This window comes from Trachypithecus francoisi, unplaced genomic scaffold (assembly GCF_009764315.1).
Source record: "Trachypithecus francoisi isolate TF-2019V2 unplaced genomic scaffold, Tfra_2.0 Lachesis_group17, whole genome shotgun sequence".
In the NCBI taxonomy this organism is placed as follows: Eukaryota; Metazoa; Chordata; class Mammalia; order Primates; family Cercopithecidae; genus Trachypithecus; species Trachypithecus francoisi.
The window spans coordinates 24749635-24767801 of NW_022681462.1; the positions used below are offsets into that span (position 1 = coordinate 24749635).

At 42.1% G+C, this 18167-nt stretch overlaps 1 protein-coding gene and 1 long non-coding RNA gene across 3 annotated transcripts in view; one reads left to right on the forward strand and one right to left on the reverse strand.

Moving 5' to 3' along the window:
- Positions 1-24: 24 nt before the first annotated feature.
- LOC117062045 lies at positions 25-2193 on the forward strand. Its single transcript, XR_004428193.1, has 2 exons — positions 25-460; positions 524-2193. It is a non-coding gene; the product is annotated as an uncharacterized LOC117062045 (long non-coding RNA).
- A 1751-nt stretch (positions 2194-3944) lies between these two features.
- Positions 3945-18167, reverse strand: part of MOB1A (MOB kinase activator 1A) — a 28314-nt gene continuing 14091 nt past the window's right edge. For both annotated transcript variants that reach the window (XM_033175142.1, XM_033175143.1), the window contains exons 5-6: positions 10762-10925; positions 3945-7984 (exon numbers count right to left, since the gene is read on the reverse strand). In XM_033175142.1, coding sequence (XP_033031033.1) covers positions 7907-7984; positions 10762-10925 — 242 coding nt within the window. In that variant the 3' untranslated portion in view covers positions 3945-7906. The remainder of the gene's footprint in view (positions 7985-10761; positions 10926-18167) is intronic.

Genomic DNA, 18167 nt, shown 5'->3' on the forward strand with positions numbered 1-18167 from the left:
GCATGTCTCTAATCCCAGCTACTCAGGAGGCCGAGGCAGGAGAATCGCTTGAACCTGGGAGGCGGCGGTTGCAGTGAGCCGAGATGGCACCATTGCACTCTAGCCTGGGCTACAGAGCGAATCTCCTTCTCAAAGAAAAAAAAAAAAAAAAGGATCCTTTTCTTTTGCAACTTCTATTTTAGAATCGGGATATATATGCAGGCTTGTTATGGAGGTATATTGCTTTTGCAACTTGTAGTTTAGAATCGGGGTATATATGCAGGCTTGTTACAGAGGTATATAGCTTTTGCAATTTGTAGTTTAGAATCGGGGTATATATGCAGGCTTGTTACAGAGGTATATAGCTTTTGCAACTTGTAGTTTAGAATCGGGGTATATATGCAGGCTTGTTACAGAGGTATATAGCTTTTGCAACTTCTAGTTTAGAATCAGGGGGTATATATGCAGGCTTGTTACAGAGGTATATAGCTTTTGCAACTTCTAGTTTAGAATCAGGGGGTATATATGCAGGCTTGTTACAGAGGTATATTGCATGGTGCTGAGGTTGGGAGTATGAATGAATCCGTCCTTCAGGTAATGAGCATAGTACCCAATAGGTAGTTTCAACCCTTACCCCCTTCCTCCTTCCCCCGTCTTGTATTCCCCAGTGTCTATTGTTCCCAGACATTGATCTTTTTCGGCTATGTTGCTAAGCTGGTAGAAAGGCTGGAGTTGCTGGCAACCATCTTTGCAACCATGCAGGGAGAGCTACTTTGGAAATGAAGCAAGACAAAGAAGAAAACAGATAAAAAGAAACAAACAAATGTTTGACTTTGTACAGCTGGAAACCAGCAATGCTGGAAATAAGCACTACAGGCAGTTTAATCGGTTTGTCACTTGTAACCAAGTGACCCATGACAAGCTCACAGATTTGTATTGACAGAATTCCTCCTTTTATTTAAAATGGTACTTTTGGCCAGACAAGGTGGCTCACACCTGTAATCCAAGCACTTTGGGAGGTCGAGGCATGCGGATCACCCAAGGTCAGAAGTTCGAGAACAGCCTGGCCAACGTGGCAAAACCCCATCTCTACTAAAAATACAAACCATTAGCTGGCTGCGGTGGCCTTTCTACCAGTTTTTTGTCTCCAAAAAAAAGGGTACTTTTGCTTATCTCTAACCTTCCTCTTCCCCATAATTTAACAATTGTCCATACTATCTGTTACTCTGAGCTACTCTCTGCCCCATTCTCCCCCTCTTATCCTCAGTTTCCCCTAGGCTGTCAGAGCCATCTGAAATGAAAACATTTAGGCCGGGCATAGTGGTTCATGCCTGTAATCCCAGCACTTTGGGAGGCTGAGGTGGGTGGATCACCTGAGGTCAGGAGTTCGAGACCACCCTGGCCAACATGGTGAACCCCCATCTCTACTGAAAATACAAAAACTAGCCAGGGGGGTGGCGCATACCTCTACTCGCAGCTACTCGGGAGGCTGAGGCAGGAGAATCGCTTGAACCTGGGAGGCAGGGGTTGCAGTGAGCCAAGATTGAGCCACTGCACTCCAGCCTAGGCAATAGAGACTTTGTCTCAAATAAATAAGTAAAATAAAATGAAAACATTTACTACTTGAAATCCTTCAGATTCCCCATCACCTACCTACAGGCAAAACTCCCAAATTCTTTTGTATTATTTAACCACTATCTGCCTGTCCAACTGAAATCTACCCTCTAGTAATATTATACTTGCACCTCCCTGCATAAGCTATGCTACAAGTTTGGTTATGCAGTTGCCCATCTTTTAAGGTTCAAGCCTTGTCTTCTCCAAAGAGCCACCTCTGACTGCCTCACAGTAAGCTTAGAGCCTGCAACTTACCTATAACTTTTGTTGCACTTATGGCCTTTTACAACTATGAATTTATGTATGTGTCTGTTCTCACTGGTTTATAAGCTCCATGAGGATAGAGCCTTGCTTGAGTCATCTGTCAACAGCCCAGTATGGGACAAAAAGTGCATGCACTGTGATTACTGAACAGAACTGAGAGAGGCTCAGCAATTTGCGCTCCACAGGTTTAAGTTTGACCTCTTCTAGAAAAGGATTTGCAGGATGATCTGACCAATCTTGGGCTTCCAAATTAGTTCCAACAGTTCCAGTTTTTTTTTTTTTTTTTTTTTGACAGAAGCAAATGTTTTACTTTATGATTAAAACAAGTGAAATGCATTTAGTCCCAGGAAATGTCAATCCTTTCTGCATCTTAATTTTTTTGCTGTGACCTTGAGATTCTCTTGTTCTCTTCAGTTGTATTGGTCCATGATCACTCATAGCTTTCATACATATATATACATCTGAAACTCAGAAAATTCATTAGGTAGGAACTCTTTGGATGCAGCTCCCTTTTTTTTTTTTTTTTTTGAGATGGAGTCTCGCTCTGTCGCCTGGGCTGGAGTGCAGTGGCCGGATCTCAGCTCACTGCAAGCTCCGCCTCCCAGGTTTACGCCATTCTCCTGCCTCAGCCTCCCGAGCAGCTGGGACTACAGGCACCAGCCACCTCGCCCGGCTAGCTTTTTGTATTTTTTAGTAGAGACGGGGTTTCACCATATTAGCCAGGATGGTCTCGATCTCCTGACCTTGTGATCTGCCCGTCTCGGCCTCCCAAAGTGCTGGGATTACAGGCTTGAGCCACCGCGCCCGGCCGCATCTCCTTTTTTAACCTCATTGGGATGATTTTTCATTGCACCATCATTTTATAGAGCTTCCTAGCACTGCTGAGCATGCAGAATTTTTGCAAATGCAATCCAGAGAAAGACTTGCTATATACTAGCTATTTGAACTTGTCTGAGCTTATGTGGCATGGTCTAAAGAATACTGAAATATTTCTGGCATACCTCTTAATTGCAATCACTTTCTCCAGGTTGCTTTAAGGATTAAATGAGATAACGTACTAAAGGACTCCAGTAAAAAGCTAAAAAGGTAGCTAGCTTTTGAGGTGCTGTGGCAGAGACTGGCATCTAGTGGCCAGTGATAATGGTGCAGGCTAATATCCGCACCTAAGTAGGGACAGTGCAGGCTGTGATGTCCATACCTAGTGGGGACATGAATGGGGTATTTGTCAGAGATGCTCCATGGCATAGTTTGGACATTGTTTCTGACTGTGCAGGTTCAAACCCAGAGTCTGGCTCTCCCAAAGATTATCTGAGTTATTCTATTATTTTATAAAGTTTGAAAGTCATTAGATACCCTTACAAACTTATCATTTTTGTGATGATTTTAAGCCTACTGAAAATGTCAAAAGAAATCCAAAACTGCTAGGTTACTCATAGCTTATACAAAATTAGTATTAACTAGGCCAGATGTGGTGGCTCACGCCTGTAATCCCAGCACTTTGGGGCCAGGGCAGGCAGCTTGCTTGAACTCAGGAGTTCGAGACCAGAAAGATTATAAAAAATTAGCCTGGCATGATGGTGCGTGCCTGTTGTCCCAGCTACTCGGGAGGCTGAGACAGGAGGAGGCGGAGGTTGCAGTGAGCCAAGATTGTGCCACTGCACTCCAACCTGGGCAACAGAGACCCCCATCTCAAAAAAATAAAATCAGTGTTAACTTGTACTATTTAGCCACATTCATTAAGTTTTTAATTTTAACTCTACTATCTCACAACCAGGAATGTACAAGAGATCTGGAGCCTGATTCGCATGGCAGGAAGGAGACCAAGTATTTTTGTTTGGGATGGGTTTTAGCCACTATTAGAGGAATAGTTTGTTTCTTAGGGGTTGGGTCCTAGTAGTATGATACTTAGTTCATTTAGGAACTTCCTTTTTTAAGGGCTAAGAAAACATGTTAGCTACTAAATAATATGCAAAGATAACTTTCTAAATTTAAGCTGTACTCAAAAATCCACAGAACCTGCAAAACTCTCAAGTTTCTATACTTAAATAGAAGTGTGTGTTGATATACATACTTTAATCAGTCATTTCTTGCTTTCAATATATTTTATTCTGACGAAGTTACAAAAGTAGATACAAAATACTTTTTTTAAAAGTACAGTTAACTGACTTAGAAAAATAGATAAAGCCCCTAAGGATTTTAAAACACAACATAAATTTTTATGTAAAGAACATTTAAAAATATTTTAGGTGGTAACCAAAACTAACTTACATAAACTATTTTTGATGTAGAATAGAATGCTGTTCTATAATAAGAAGTCTATAGCACACTGGTAATCCATTTGGATCTACAGAATACTTGTTTGGAATAGAATCTGATAATGAGAGAAAACCCAAATGAATGTCAGTGCAGTTGCTTCAAAAAAATTACTGCTACCACATGTACTATCATCCCCCAAGGCCTTTTACAGTCTGAAATACCAAAATTGAAAGCAAAAATAGGATGACCAAAGGACTACTACTTTACCTCTTTTCAGAATTCTACAATAGTAGAAACCAAATCCCCTTACTGATCCCGGGGGAAATAATGTGCCTGTTGAAGGTGCTCAGTGTTTGGTGTCCAGGCTGTCATTTTTCAGGTGAGGATTTCATACTGACAGGAGGCAGGCTCCTAAAACAAGGCGGTAGCACCGGCACCATGATTAGGGCCGCTTAAAAACAAATTTCTAGGACTTATACTCTTTGGGCCTGATTTGTTAATGCTCATGAGGTAATGATACTATGTTTGAGAAGCTCTATTTCTAGTATAACCTCAATGTTCAAGAGAGAAAGCCAACAATACAATCAGGAAACCACAACACTGACAAAACTTAGTATTACCACCAAGATTGTTCCTCTTGCCTTGGCACTACTAAAAAACTTTACCTTTGTTACTAAAGTCATGGTGAATACAGATTTTGCATTTCTCATGTAACCAGCTATATGAGCTAGGGTTCTATAAGCCTTAGATGAAAGGAAATACTTTGCTGGAAGCCCTGTAAAAATCACTTTATTCACAATCTGAAGAATGAAAGACAAATTTGGCTGTTAATACAAAAACCGTAGTACAAGGAAGTTCAACTGTTTAAAAATCTGCACATCACTGTCCAAGTGTTTTTTGAAGGCCTGAAAATTAAAGCACCATAGGATGAACTGCATAATTTAGCAAGCACTCTCCACCCCATAACTGTAATCATGTATGAAGAGCAGAGATCAGACACTGAGAGATGGATTCTGATTAGCAAGGGGGAAGGGAGTGAGTGTTACGGAACAGGCAAACCTTGGGCATGGGGAGATAAAAGTAAGAAGAGTCAAAAAGATTGATTTCTATAGGCCTGGCACAGTGGCTGATGCCTGTAATCCCAGAACTTTGGGAGGCTGAGGCAGGTGGATTACAAGGTCAGGAGATGGGAGACCATCCTGGCTAACACGGTGAAACCCCATCTCTACTAAAAATGCAAAAAATTAGCTGGGCATGACTAAAAATACAAAAAATTAGCTGGGCGTGGTGGCGGGCACCTGTAGTTCCAGCTACTAGGGAAGCTGGGGCAGGAGAATGGTGTGAACCCGGGAGGCGGAGCTTGGAGGAAGCCGAGATCCCGGCACTGCACTCCAGCCTGGGCGACAGAGTGAGACTCTGTCTCAAAAAACAAAAAAACAAACAAAAAAATGATTTCATCAAACTGTTATCAAAGGTTGGCCCTCTAGCCAACTCTGGAAGGCACCATCCTCTTCCCATTATCTCCCCTTCCTCCAATTCTCCTCCTCCCCTTGGCTCCCTAGCCTTGGAGGTAAATACTAATATTTCGGTGCACTGTTGGTTAAGCCAGATTGGCTTGGGAACCTGGTAATGTTTTTGTTTTTATTTTTAAAAAGGACAGTCTGAGTCTCAAAATACCAACACATCTCTGATTTATGTCCCATTTATAAGCTGCCTTTACTACTGTCCTGACATGTGATCGTCTTTCATTTGCTTTAGAGCTTAGTGGTGAAGAGAGGGAACATTTCCATAACTGAAAATAAATGGAGAAAAGTGATAACTCTTTTCTTTGACAATATTTGAAATACTAGAAATAATGAGGAAAGTATAAGCCTACCTAAGAAACTAATTTCATCACTTGTGGACTTAAAAAAGTAAAGCCAACAGGGTTTAAAGTCGAGAGGCAGTTCACATCCTAAGTGACATCTAGAAACCTGCTCTCTTGTTCACAAATGATCAACATGAACATACAGAATGGCTGACATTTGCACCTTTGGATAAGCTTAAAACATGGATTGTGGAATGTCTAATAGAGGGCTTTTCTCTTTTTTTTTTTTTTCATAATGACTGTCCCACACTTTAATTCCTCAATGATATATGGATGCTACCTAAATTAGATTAAATGTTTTCTTTAAAATTCTGTATACATTTAAGAATGTCTAGAAAATGATTATTTAAAATGGAGTTTCTAAGTAAGTATTTTCTTTATAGTTTAGTGGATTAAGAAAAATTTAAAAAAACATCAAATCTAATCTTTATCAAAGCCATCAAGGAGGCTGGTAAAATACTTTGCAAAAATCACAGCTCTGAACCACATAGAATGCTGATGAACTTAAAGCTTTGCCAGTCTGGCAAGTCTTCCAGTATAATACTTGTTGTCCCTCAGTACATTTTAAATAGACAGAGTTTACTAAATTCTAGGAACCAAATAAAAACTAAACGTTTTCTTCACTAAAGGGGAAGGTTTTTATATCCCAATAGAAATAGAGGAATTTCAAGTTTTGATACAAAAACAATTAAAACAAGATAAAACCCAAGTGGGAGCTCAGTCCATCTTTTGAATATTAACAGAATGAGGATTTTTTTAAAACGTATTTCTCCCATTTTGTTTCCTTTAAACACATACACTCACTCACTCTCTCAAGAATAGGTAGCACACCAAAACTTTGTGTGTTATAAGATGTATATACCTTCATGGTTTATTGTGGTTTTCCTTAAGTTTTATCCTTATTAGGATGAAGTTCATGCATTTCTACACTACTCTTAACTAAGGCTCAAGACAATAAAAACATAGAAGTAATTTTTTAATAAAATGAAATAAAATAATCAAGTACTCTGAGTATTTTCCTCCATTCTCTAATCCAGAATTTCAATGCCTCTGAAAAATAATGAAATAATAAAAATAGTGGTTTTGAGACCTAAATTTCTTGTAATATTTTGGATTCCTTATCTCAGCCAAAAGCTACTATCTGAATTAAGCTTTTTAGACTAAAAGCCTGGTCTATCCTTAGAAGACATTAAAAAATTACTTCTGATACACACACTCCTAATAATTTAGATAGATATGAAAACAATCTCAAATAAAGATCAAAAAATAAAGTCCCTGTAAAAATAACTTTGGTTGCTCCCACCCACACATGTCATATGATGATTTAAACTGCAATCATGAATTTTGAAAAAATATACATATCTTATCTATAAAAACACTACCATACAAACTTTAAACTAAAATGTTATCTGAAGTGACACAGATGTTCTAAATCTCAAGGATACTGAAAAATACATTTTTTATTTGTAAAATAAAAGAATAAAACCAATCTGATTGCGTTATTAAGAAATTTGTTCTGGAAACTCATTCATAAATTATTGATGGAAATTCTTCATGTCCATTATGCTGTCACCTGAAACAGATTCAATCATTTTCTTGTAAAGAAATGACTGAGTAAACGAGTAAAAGAATAATAAGTAAATTTATAAGCCACAGGTTAATCATCACATATTACAACCAAGGATGACTATGTGATAATAACAGGAGTGGTCACACAGTACTTAAGATTTGGCTGTGTCCTTAAGGTCTTACTCGGAAACTATCACGCCAACCTACCTTTGGGATAATCTTATCAGTAGACACAGACAATGGGTATCTTTTTATCCTGTTTTCTTAAAGTCTGTATCACTAGTCTATAACAGATAGCAATGAGATAGTTCTAGCAATAGATGAAGCAAGAGGGTAACTGTGTTCTACAAGAAACATTTATCTGTCTTTTGATCCAAGTTTCTCTATTAATTCTTGAAGAGGTGCCAGCTCACGCCTATCAATCAGATTAAACTCCTAAAAAGAGAAGAAAAATAACAATTAAAAATGGATCTAAAACTGAAACTCTGTAAATGTCTTTTGGAGAAGGGATTCCCAACTCTAGTTTTCTGAAGTCCAAAAGAATGATGAAATAACCTCTGAGAACATTTTAAAATAGGCATTTATTCTCTTTTTCTTTTCCTTTTTTTTTTTTCTCTTTTTTGTACAGATGTGGTCTATGTTGCCAAGGCTGGTATTGAACTTTGGCCTCAAATGATCCGCTCACCTTGGCATCCCAAATCCCAAAGTGCTAGGATTACAGGGGTGAGCCACCACGCCCAGCCCTCTCTTTTTAAAAATATAGTTATGGGCTGGGCATGGTGGCTCAAGCCTGTAATCCCAGCACTTTGGGAGGCTGAGACGGGCGGATCACGAGGTCAGGAGATAGAGACCATCCTGGCTAACACGGTGAAACCCTGTCTCTACTAAAAAAAAAAAAAAAAAAAAATACAAAAAACTAGCCGGGCGTGGTGGCGGGCGCCTGTAGTCCCAGCTATTCAGGAGGCTGAGGCAGAATGGTGTAAACCCAGGAAGCACAGCTTGCAGTAGCTGAGATCCAGCCACTGCACTCCAGCCTGGGCGACAGACCGAGACTCCATCTCAAAAAAATAAATAAATAAAAATATAGTTATGATATTGTGATATAAGTATTGGTCTTCCTCTGTTCCTTGACACACAGCTCCTAAAACCCTTGTCGGAATCACCAGAGTGCTAAGATTATCTTGTGTGCTAATGAGATGACTGGTGGCTGGAGGCTCCTATAAAGCTTCAGAATGGGAACTGGTCAACCTTCAGCCAGCCCTCTGCCCTTCCCAGATCACAGCCTCTGAGGAGGGGAAAAGGCTGGCTGAAGGTTGAGTTGATCATCAATGGCCAATTATTTAATCAATCATGGGCAAGTAATGAAGCCTCCATAAAAACACAAAAAAACAGGGCTCAGGAGAGCTTCCGGAGAGCTGAACACGTGGAGGTTCCTGGAGCATGGCATGCCTGGAGAGAGTATGGAAGCCCCTTCTCCTCTGGCCCTACACATTTCTTCCATCTAACTGTTCATCTGTATCTTTTGTTAGCATCTTTCATAATAAATGGGTAGAGATAAGTATTTCCCTGAGTTCTATAAGCTGCTCTAGCAAACTAATCAAACCCAAGAAGGGGGTTGTGGGAACCCTGGTTTATAGTCAGAGGTATAGTTGACAATGTATTACTTTTGATTGATATCCCAAGTTGGGAGGCAGTCTTGTGGGACTGAGCTCTCAAACTTGTAGGATCTGATGCTACCTCCAGATAGACATTATCAGAATTGAATCGTATTATAGGACATTCATCTGGTGTCCACTGTAGAAATGATCACTTGCTTGGTGTGTGAGAGACAGTCCCCATGTTTGGTCACAGAAGCATTCTGTGTGATGAGAGTATAGCAGGAAAAAGCGAGTTTGTTTTTTCCTATATTCTTACAATGGGAGGCTTATTAAAGAAGCAACTCTAGGTATCAGTATGATCCTCACTGTGTTAAACATTGAAATCAAAACTGTATACATATTTAAATTTACATAAAAATTACTTGAAAAAGACTGGGTGTGGTGGCTCACGCCTGTAATCCCAGCACTTTGGGAGGATGAGGTGGGTGAGATCACTTGAGGTCAGGAGTTCGACACCAGCCTGGCCAACATGGTGAAACCCCATCTCTAGTAAAAATAGAAAAATTAGCCGGGTGTGGTGGCAGGCGCCTCTAATCCAACCTACTGAGGAGGCTGAGGCAGGAGAACTGCTTGAACCCAGGAGGCAAAGGTTGCAGTTAGCCGAGATAGTGCTACTGCACTCCAGTCTGGGCAACAGAGCGAGACTCTGTCTCAAAAAAAAAAAAAAAAAAAAAAAACTACCTGAAAACTACAAACTGAATTTTTGATAAGGGGCAGTAGACCTTTTATGCAACAATCTGAGAAAGAAGATCAGGAAGAGCATGATACAGTACACAGAACTATAATACACAATATCTACTCTAAAGCTACCAGGTTTTTTATCATAAAATATCTAGACAGACATGTGTATGTAATTCAATATGCAAAAATGTAAGTATCTCTAAAGTTAGGCTAAAGGCATATCAATTCTTTGGTATCTTTTTCAAATAATGTGAATTATTTTGATTTTTTAAAGTTCAAATTCTGGCCGGGTGCTGTGGCTCAGGCCTGTAATTCCAGCACTTTGGGAGGCTGAGGAGGGTGGATCACCTGAGGTCAGAAGTTCGAGACCAGCCTGGCCAACATGGGAAATCCTGTCTCTACTAAAAATACAAAAATTAGTTGGGGGTAGTGGTGGACACCTGTAATCACAGCTATTCGGGAGGCCGAGGCAGGAGAATCACTTGAACCCAAGAGGCGGAGGTTGCAGTGAGCCAAGATCACGCCACTGCATTCTAGCCTGGGCCACAGAGTGAGACTCTGTCTCAAAAAAAAAAAAAGGGTTCCAATTCTGACTAAGGGTCCACAAAGCAACAGGTCACAACCCTGAATGGATAATCCTAACCACAGACCTAGGGAGGCCAGAGGCAGAAGGCCCAAATGGGGGTGATACCTTTTTATACTGCTGCATACATCAATAAAATAAACAATGTGGAAAAGAGAACAAAACAGAAAAGAGAAGCTTGCCTATAATTGGCTTTACATCTATAAATAGGACACACTGCTCTTTGTTGAAGTTCCCAATCCAAATAAGTCCACGTCACAGGACACAGAAATCGACATGGATCAACTTACCTGAACAAAGAAAATAAAGTGCTTAAAGGAGGTGTTGAGGTGGGCCTCCTCTTGCAGCTGCATCACAGAATCAAAGTGCTGGTGATAAATATGGGCATAAACCCTGAACAGACGCTTTAGAATAGTCTTTGCCACAGACATAAAGTTTTTGGGAAATGGGACACCTGCAATTAAACACACATATGAAACAATTAGTCTGTTATCTAATTTAACAGTAGAAAGTTGTCTGTGACAGGGTCTCACTTTGTCACTCAGGCTGGAGTGCAGTGGTGCAATCTCAACTCACTGCAGCCTCGACCTCCTGGGCTCAAGTGATCCTCCCACCTTGGCCCCCCAAGCAACCTGAACTACAGGTACACGCCACCACGCCCAGCTAATTTTTTGTATTTTTTGTAGAGATGGGGTTTCGCCATGTTGCCCAGGCTGGTCTTGAACTCCTGAGCTCAAGCAATCTGCCTCTTAAAGTGCTAGGATTACAGGCATGCCCAGCCTAACGGCAGAAAGTTTACACACTGCCATGAGCACCTGCAACACATAAACACACACATTCATAAATACACACAAACCTACCTCTGTATATATTTTTTATTTTTATTTTTTGAGACGGAGTCTCGTTTTGTCGCCCAGGCTGGAGTGCAGTGGCCGGATCTCAGCTCACTGCAAGCTCCGCCTCCCGGGTTTACGCCATTCTCCTGCCTCAGCCTCCTAAGTAGCTGGGACTACAGGCGCCTGCCACCACGCCCGGCTAATTTTTTTGTTTTTTTTTTTTAGTAGAGACGGGGTTTCACCGTGTTAGCCAGAATGGTCTCAATCTCCTGACCTCGTGATCCGCCCGTCTCGGCCTCCCAAAGGGCTGGGATTACAGGCTTGAGCCACCGCGCCCGGCCTGTATATATTTTTTAAAGCCAAGGAAGTGAAAACCCAAACCCAAATCCTCACAAAGTACCCACTTTTTTCTGACTGCCTTAGGCACAGGTATCAAATTATATAAGATGCTGCTGAATCAAAGTTCAAAAATCCTGCAGTTTTAGTTGGTTTTGTTTTTGTGTTTTTGAGACTGAGTCTCACTCTGTCATCCAGGCTGGAGTTCAGTAGCACAATCATGGTTCATTGCAACCTCCACCTCCCAGGTTCAAGCAATCCTCCCACCTCAGCCTCCCAAGTAGCTGGGACTACAGGTGTGCACTACTACACCTGGCTGATTTTTGTATTTTTAGTAGAGATGGGTTTTTGCCATGTTGGCCAGCCTGATCTCGAATTCCAGGCCTCCCGTGATCCGCCTGTCTTGGCCTCCCAAAGTACTGAGATTTAGTTCTTTAATATTAGAGAGTTTCTTTTTGAAATTAAATGCAACAAGAGTTAAGTATTTTGATTATAAATATTTTTACTTTGTAATTTGTAACTCTAAAGCAATTACACTGGCTTGGCATGCTGGCTCATGCCTGTAATCCTAGCACGTTGAGAAGCCGAAGTGGGCAGATTGCCTGAGTTCATGAGTTCAAGATAAGCCTGAGCAACATGGTAAAACCTCGTCCCTTAGGAAAAAAAAGAAGAAGAAATTACATACATACACACTCTCTCAATGAAGACTGGAAACTCTCCTAAGCAAAATAAAAAGGCAGCAGGGCACAGTGGCTCACGCCTGTAGTCCCAGCACTTTGGGAGGTCGAGGTGGGTGGATCACGAGGTCAGGAGGTCGAGACCAGCCTGGCCAAAGAGACCAGCCTGGCCAACATGGTGAAACCCCGTCTCTACTAAAAATACAAAAATTAGCCGTTAGTGGTGGCGGGCAACTGTTAATCCCAGCTACTCAGTAGGCTGAGACAGAGAACTGCTTGAACCTGGAAGGCAGAGGTTGTAGTGAGCTGAGATCATGCCACTGCACTCCAGCCTGGGCAACACAGCAAGACTTTGTCTCAAAAAAAAAAATAGAAAATAAGCACCTTTTTAGAAAACAAATGGGGTAGAGTTTGGTATCTTTCCAAGCAGTGGAGATGGGGATCCAACTGGTTCCATTCCTGAGAATTCTGGCTGAAAACATCAAAGTCCATCAGAAAACAGGGACAGGTAGGTCAGGAGTGCAAGACCAGCCTGACCAACATGGTGAAACCCTGACCCTACTAAAAATACAAAAATTAGCCAGGCGTGGTGGCTAAGGCCTGTAATCCCAGCTACTCAGATGGCTGAGACAGAAGAATCACTTGAACCCAGGAGGCGGAGGTTGCAGCAAGCCAAGATCACCACCACTGCACTCCAGCCTGGGCAACACAGTGAGACTCCATCTCAACAAATAAAAATTTTAAAAAACCTAAATTAGTTGGCCTTAAAGGTCTGTTCCACAAGACTACTCTTGAAACATGTTCTTTTTTCAATCTTTCAGAAAACGAAGGCTTAAAACACTCTTTCCTTGCATTTTTTCCCACCCAGTTCTCAATAACCTGAAACTTGGTATATTTTGCTGTTTGTGGTTATTCCCCGCCACCACCCCAGTCCTCATTAACTTGACTTTTCAGACATTATCCTGGAGCTTATAGGCATGTTTTCCTGGGCAGGATCTTGTATTCATGTATTGAAAAAGCAGATTTCTGGCCGGGCACAGTGGCTCACACCTGTAATCCCAGCACTTTGGGAGGCCGAGGTGGGCGGACCACAAGATCAGGAGATCGAGACCATCCTGGCTAACATGGTGAAACCCTGTCTCTACTAAAAATACAAAAAATTAGCTGGGCGTGGTGGTGGGTGCCTGTAGTCCCAGCTACTCGGGAGGCTGAGGCAGGAGAATGGCATGAACCCGGGAGGCAGAGCTTGCAGTGAGCCGAGATCGCGCAACTGCCCTCCAGCCTGGGCAACAGAGCAAGACTCTGCCTCAAAAAAAAAAAAAAAAATTAAAGAAAAGAAGAAGCAGATTTCTGGCCAGGTACAGTGGCTCATGCCTGTAATCTCAAGCTCTTTGGAAGACTGAAGCAGAAAGGTTGCTTGGGCCTAGAAGTTTGAGACCAGCCTGGGCAACATAGTGAGGCCTTGTGTCTACAAAAAATTAAAAAATTAGCTGGGAGTGGTTGCACACATGCCTGTGGTCTCAGCTACTCAAGTGGCTGATACAGGAGGACCACTTGAGCCTGGGAGGTCGAGGCTACAGTGAGCTGTAATTGCACCACTGCACTCTAGCCTGGGCAACAGAGGGAGACTCTGTCTCAAAAAAAAAAAAAACCAGATTTCAAAATCAAACATCTTTTTTATCAGAATGTATAAACGGGCATCTAATAAAAGAATACTAATAATTTGCATATATTAGTAAAAAATTAATTATAAACAGTTCTGGGCCGGGCGCGGTGGCTCAAGCCTGTAATCCCAGCACTTTGGGAGGCCGAGACGGGCGGATCACGAGGTCAGGAGATCGAGACCATCCTGGCGAACACTGTGAAACTCCGTCTCTACTAAAAAATACAAAAAACTAGCCGGGCGAGGTGGCGGGCGTCTGTAGTCCCAGCTACTCGGGAGGCTGAGGCAGGAGAATGGCGTGAACCCGGGAGGCGGAGCTTGCAGTGAGCTGAGATCCGGCCACTGCACTCCAGCCCCGGCGACAGAGCAAGACTCCGTCTCAAAAAAAAAAAAAAAAAAAAAAAAAAAACAGTTCTGTCTGAGACTAAATAACTGGCAAAAGTAAGATGCAGATAATAGGCCGGGCGCGGTGGCTCAAGCCTGTAATCCCAGCACTTTGGGAGGCCGAGACGGGCGGATCACGAGGTCAGGAGATCGAGACCATCCTGGCTAACACGGTGAAACCCCGTCTCTCCAAAAAATAGAAAAAACTAGCCGGGCGAGGTGGCGGGCGCCTGTAGTCCCAGCTACTCCGGAGGCTGAGGCAGGAGAATGGCGTAAACCTGGGAGGCGGAGCTTGCAGTGAGCTGAGATCCGGCCACTGCACTCCAGCCCGGGCGACAGAGCAAGACTCCGTCTCAAAAAAAAAAAAAAAAAAGATGCAGATAATAGCCTAATGGCAGGGCAGTGGGAGAGGTGGTGGATCAGAATGAATTATTTAAGAATAGAAAAATGAGAAAAAAGCCAGGCGTGGTGGCTCATGCCTGTAATTCCAACATTTTGGGAGGCCAAGGTGGGTTAATAACTTGAGGTCGGGAGCTCGAGACCAGCCTGGTCAACATGGTGAAACCCTGTCTCTACCAAAAACTACAAAAACTAGCCAGGTGTGGTGGTGGGCGCCCGTAGTACCAGCTACTCAGAGGCTGAGGCACGAGAATCGCTTGAACCCAGGAAGCAGAGGTTGCAGTGAGCCAAGACTGTGCCATTGCCCTCCAGCCTGGGTGACAGAGTGAGACCCTGTCTCCAAAAAAAAAAAAGAGAGAGAAAAAGAGGATAAATCAAAAGAATTACTTACCTTCCATCAGCAGAGACTTTAATCTTTAATGAGTAAAGAAATAAGTAATTTGTTTAAATCTAAACACTTTCCAAGCTGAATTTAGCAGATTATATTCAAGCACAGTCAATATAAAATAAAGATATGTGAGAAAGGAAATAAAAGGTTTAATAGCAGAATGGAAAAACTGACCTATAACAAACAGATCAAATGTTAACAACCTGGCAAAAATTTTCATCCTGAAAAGCCTGTATAAGAAAGACTGCAAAAAGGAATTCAAAAATATGTTGCTAGGCCGGGCGCGGTGGCTCAAGCCTGTAATCCCAGCACTTTGGGAGGCCAACACAGGCGGATCACAAGGTCAGGAGATCGAGACCATCCTGTTTAACCCGGTGAAACCCCGTCTCTACTAAAAAATACAAAAAACTAGCCGGGCGAGGTGGCAGGTGCCTGTAGTCCCACCTACTCGGGAGGCTGAGGCAGGAGAATGGCGTAAACCCGAAAGGCGGAGCTTGCAGTGAGCCGAGATCCGGCCACTGCACTCCAGTTTGCGCGACAAAGCGAGACTCCGTCTCTAAAAAAAAAAAAAAAAAAAATGTTGCTGATAAAATAATCTTAAGTTAAAAATGACAAGGATTGATTTCATCCATGAACACCGATGCCAAACGCATAAAATATTAACAAATAAGAAAGACTCTTCCAGCAGAACATTTTTATTAAAAAATGGAGAAAACCTTGTGGTCACAGGCAACAGATACTGGAAAAGTATCTGATAAACGCTATAGCCATTCCTCGTTAAAAAAAAACTTTTGTAATATAAATGGTGGATATTTTTCATTAATATAATTTTTTAAAAATCCACACACCTCTAACCAAAAGCCAAGATTTCTGCTTACTGCAGAAATACTAGAGGTACTTGTGTAATAGTAAGAAAGCAAGAAACGGATGTCTGCCAGCATCACCACTACTCGGCTTTGCACTTGAAATACCACTCAGTGCAATCAGATAAGCGTAAAACAAGAATATATTATCAGGAAAGAAGAGGCAAAATGAACACTATCTTAACATGACACAGTTGTATACTTTAAAAATTCAAGAGAACCAACCAAAAACTAACAGAAAAAGAGTCTGATGGTTAATTATAAAATTTAAATAAAAATCAGTAGCTGGGCCAGTGCTGGTGGCTGACACCTGTAATTCCAACACTTTTGGAAGGCTGAGGAAGGAGGGCTGCTTAAGCCCAGGAGTCCGAGACCAGTCTGGGAAACATAACGAGACCTCATCTCTACAAAACATAAACAAAATTAGCCCGGTGTAGTGGTGCATGCCTACAGTCCCAGCTACTTGGGAAGCTAAGGTGGGAGATCACTGGAGCCCAGGAAGTCAAGACTGCAGTGAGCTGTGATCACACCCCTGTACTCCAGTCTGGGGAACAGAGTGACACCCTGTCTCAAAAAAAATTTTTTTTAAATTAAAAAGTAGGCCGGGCGCGGTGGCTCAAGCCTGTAATCCCAGCACTTTGGGAGGCCGAGACGGGCGGATCACGAGGTCAGGAGATCGAGACCATCCTGGCTAATACGGTGAAACCCTGTCTCTACTTAAAAATACAAAAAACTAGCCGGGCGACGAGGCAGGCGCCTGTAGTCCCAGCTACTCGGGAGGCTGAGGCAGGAGAATGGCGTAAACCCGGGAGGCGGAGCTTGCAGTGAGCTGAGATCCGGCCACTGCACTCCAGCCTGGGTGGCAGAGCAAGACTCCGTCTCAAAAACAAAAAAACAAAAAAAAACAAAAAAAAAAAATTAAAAAGTAAAAACCAACAGCTTTCCTATATACTAAATAACCAGCTGGAAACCATGTTATCAATAAAAGACATAAAATCCCTAGAATAAAATTAAAACTTGAACAACTGACATAAACTACAGAATTTTACAAGAGAAAATAAAGCTAAAGACATGATTAAATGAATAAATCTTGTTCTTGGCTAGGAAGATTCAGTAAAGAAAAAAAGAATCCCTATCTATAAAAATTAAATATAGTCATAATTAAAACCTTTTTTTTTTTTTTTTTTTTTTTGAGGCGGAGTCTGGCTCTGTCGCCCGGGCTGGAGTGCAGTGGCCGGATCTCAGCTCACTGCAAGCTCCGCCTCCCGGGTTCACGCCATTCTCCTGCCTCAGCCTCCCGAGTAGCTGGGACTACAGGCGCCCACCACCTCGCCCGGCTAGTTTTTTGTATTTTTAGTAGAGACGGGGTTTCACCGTGTTAGCCAGGATGGTCTCGATCTCCTGACCTCGTGATCCGCCCGTCTCGGCCTCCCAAAGTGCTGGGATTACAGGCTTGAGCCACCGCGCCCGGCCAAAACCTAATTTTTTTTTTACCTTGACAAAATGTTTCTAAGTTCTTTGGAAAAACAAATATCCCAGAATAGCTGTGAATATTCTGAAAAAGAAGAGCAAGGAAGGGAGACCAGCCTTATAAGATGCTAACAGATGCAGGGCCACAGTCACTAATGTGTGGAATTCTATAGAAGCAGATAAAGAGACTAAAACATGCAAAAATATATAGCAATTTGTTGTGCGCATTCAGATAACCAGGGGAGAAAAGGCAAATGTGTTTAATAAATGGTAATGGGACAAATTGGCTAGTATTTCCATTTGGAAACAAATTAATGTAGCATTCAGGAAAAAAAACCTGCCTGGCCAGGCATGGTGGCTCACGCCTGTAATCCCAATACTTTGGGAGGCCAAGGCAGGTAGGTCACTTGAGGTCAGGAGTTCAAGACCAGCCTGGCCAACATGGTGAAACCCCGTCTCTACTAAAAATACAAAAATTAGCCGGGCATGGTGGCAGCTACCCAGGCACTGAGGCATGAGAACTGCTTGAACCTGGGAGGTGGAGACTGCAGTGAGCCAAGACTGCATCGCTGCACTCCAGTCTGGGCAACAGAGACTCTGTATCAAAAAATTTTAAAAAAAGAAAACATGAACAAATATTTTTATAATCTTGAAGCAGGGAAAAGCTTTCTAATTGTTAT